Source organism: Lactuca virosa, chromosome 3, assembly GCF_052849685.1.
Source record: "Lactuca virosa cultivar CGN04683 chromosome 3, Lactuca_virosa_CGN04683_v6, whole genome shotgun sequence".
Taxonomy (NCBI): domain Eukaryota; kingdom Viridiplantae; phylum Streptophyta; class Magnoliopsida; order Asterales; family Asteraceae; genus Lactuca; species Lactuca virosa.
This window is the reverse complement of record NC_136428.1, coordinates 399,562,001-399,563,223: the sequence shown is the minus strand read 5'-3', so window position 1 is coordinate 399,563,223 and position 1,223 is coordinate 399,562,001. Positions and strand designations below refer to the sequence as shown.

The 1,223-nt window shown below is 39.7% G+C and overlaps 1 protein-coding gene across 1 annotated transcript; it reads left to right on the top strand.

Moving 5' to 3' along the window:
• Positions 1-292: 292 nt before the first annotated feature.
• On the top strand, positions 293-721 carry LOC145165008 (uncharacterized). The gene has a single exon (XM_079083648.1). The coding sequence runs from the start codon at positions 293-295 to the stop codon at positions 719-721; it is 429 nt and encodes a 142-aa protein (XP_078939774.1).
• The last annotated feature ends 502 nt before the right edge of the window (positions 722-1,223 follow it).

Genomic DNA, 1,223 nt, shown 5'->3' with positions numbered 1-1,223 from the left:
GACATAGAAACATCCTACACCGACCAACAAAACCCTTACATCCTATCATTTCCCCTTGGCCATTCATGAAGTGGGGGATGGATATAGTAGGAAAATTACCTAAGGCACCAGGAGGAAAAGTCTTCATGCTGGTAATGCCAAACTATTTATTGAAGTGGATCGAGGCTGAGGCTTTTGTTCAGGTAAGAGATAAGGAGGTGGTGTCATTTATCAAATTCATATCCTGACGAGGTTCGGGATCCCAACCAAAATTATATGTGACAATAGGTCCCAATTCATAAGAAAGAGGACTATGGACTTTTGCACAATTTGGGGAATCAGAATGATAATGTCCACCCCTATTTACCCTCAAGCCAATGGTCAAGTAGAATCTAGCAACAAAATCATAGTCAATAACTTGAAGAAAAGTCTTGATGAAAAGAAAGGGAGATGGGAAGGAGAGCTTCCTTTCGTCCTATGGGCAGATATGACCACTTCCAATGTGGCCACAAGCCAAACTCCATACTATTTGGTGTTCGGAGCAAAAGCAATGATCCCTACTGAATTGGTGATCCCAACAGCAAGATATCTATTTCAAGATCAAGAGAACAACGATAGGATCCTATCCCAGGATCTTGACACTATCGATGAACTCAAGGATCTTGCCATGATCTGCAACGCTTTCCATCAACAAAGAATCACCAAAGAATACAAAAAGAATATAAAAGTTAGAAGATTCTAGATAGGAGACTTGGTCTTAAGGAAAGCATTCCAAAATACCAAGGATCCTAGTGCAGGTAAATTGGCACCTAAATCGGAAGGACCGTATATGATAGATGTTGAAGCAAGAAATGTGGCATATTGGCTAGCTACCCTCGATGGAAATGTCTTGTCAAGATCATGAAATGCTATACATCTTAAAGCTTATTTCATGTAAGCTAGATTAGTCATTTTCCAACTAACTCAAGGTATACATACTCTTTACCTTTTACCGTTTATTTTCATTATTATTATTATTTATTCTCCTGAAAACCATTACTAACTTAAGCATCGGAGGGGCGTTAGCCAAGCTACCACCGACCCAAAGCTAACGTTTGCTATGCGTAAGAACACAAGGATCTTGACACATAAGGATCCTGATACACAAGGATCCTGATACATGAGGATCCCGACACTCAAAGATCCAACGATCTTGATATTTAAGGATCCTAGCACTTAAGAGTCCCAATAGCTACAATAGTCTA

Coding starts and splice junctions, on each gene's coding strand:
- LOC145165008 (XM_079083648.1), top strand. CDS start 293: ATGGACTTTTGCACAATTTGGGGAATCAGAATGATAATGTCCACCCCT.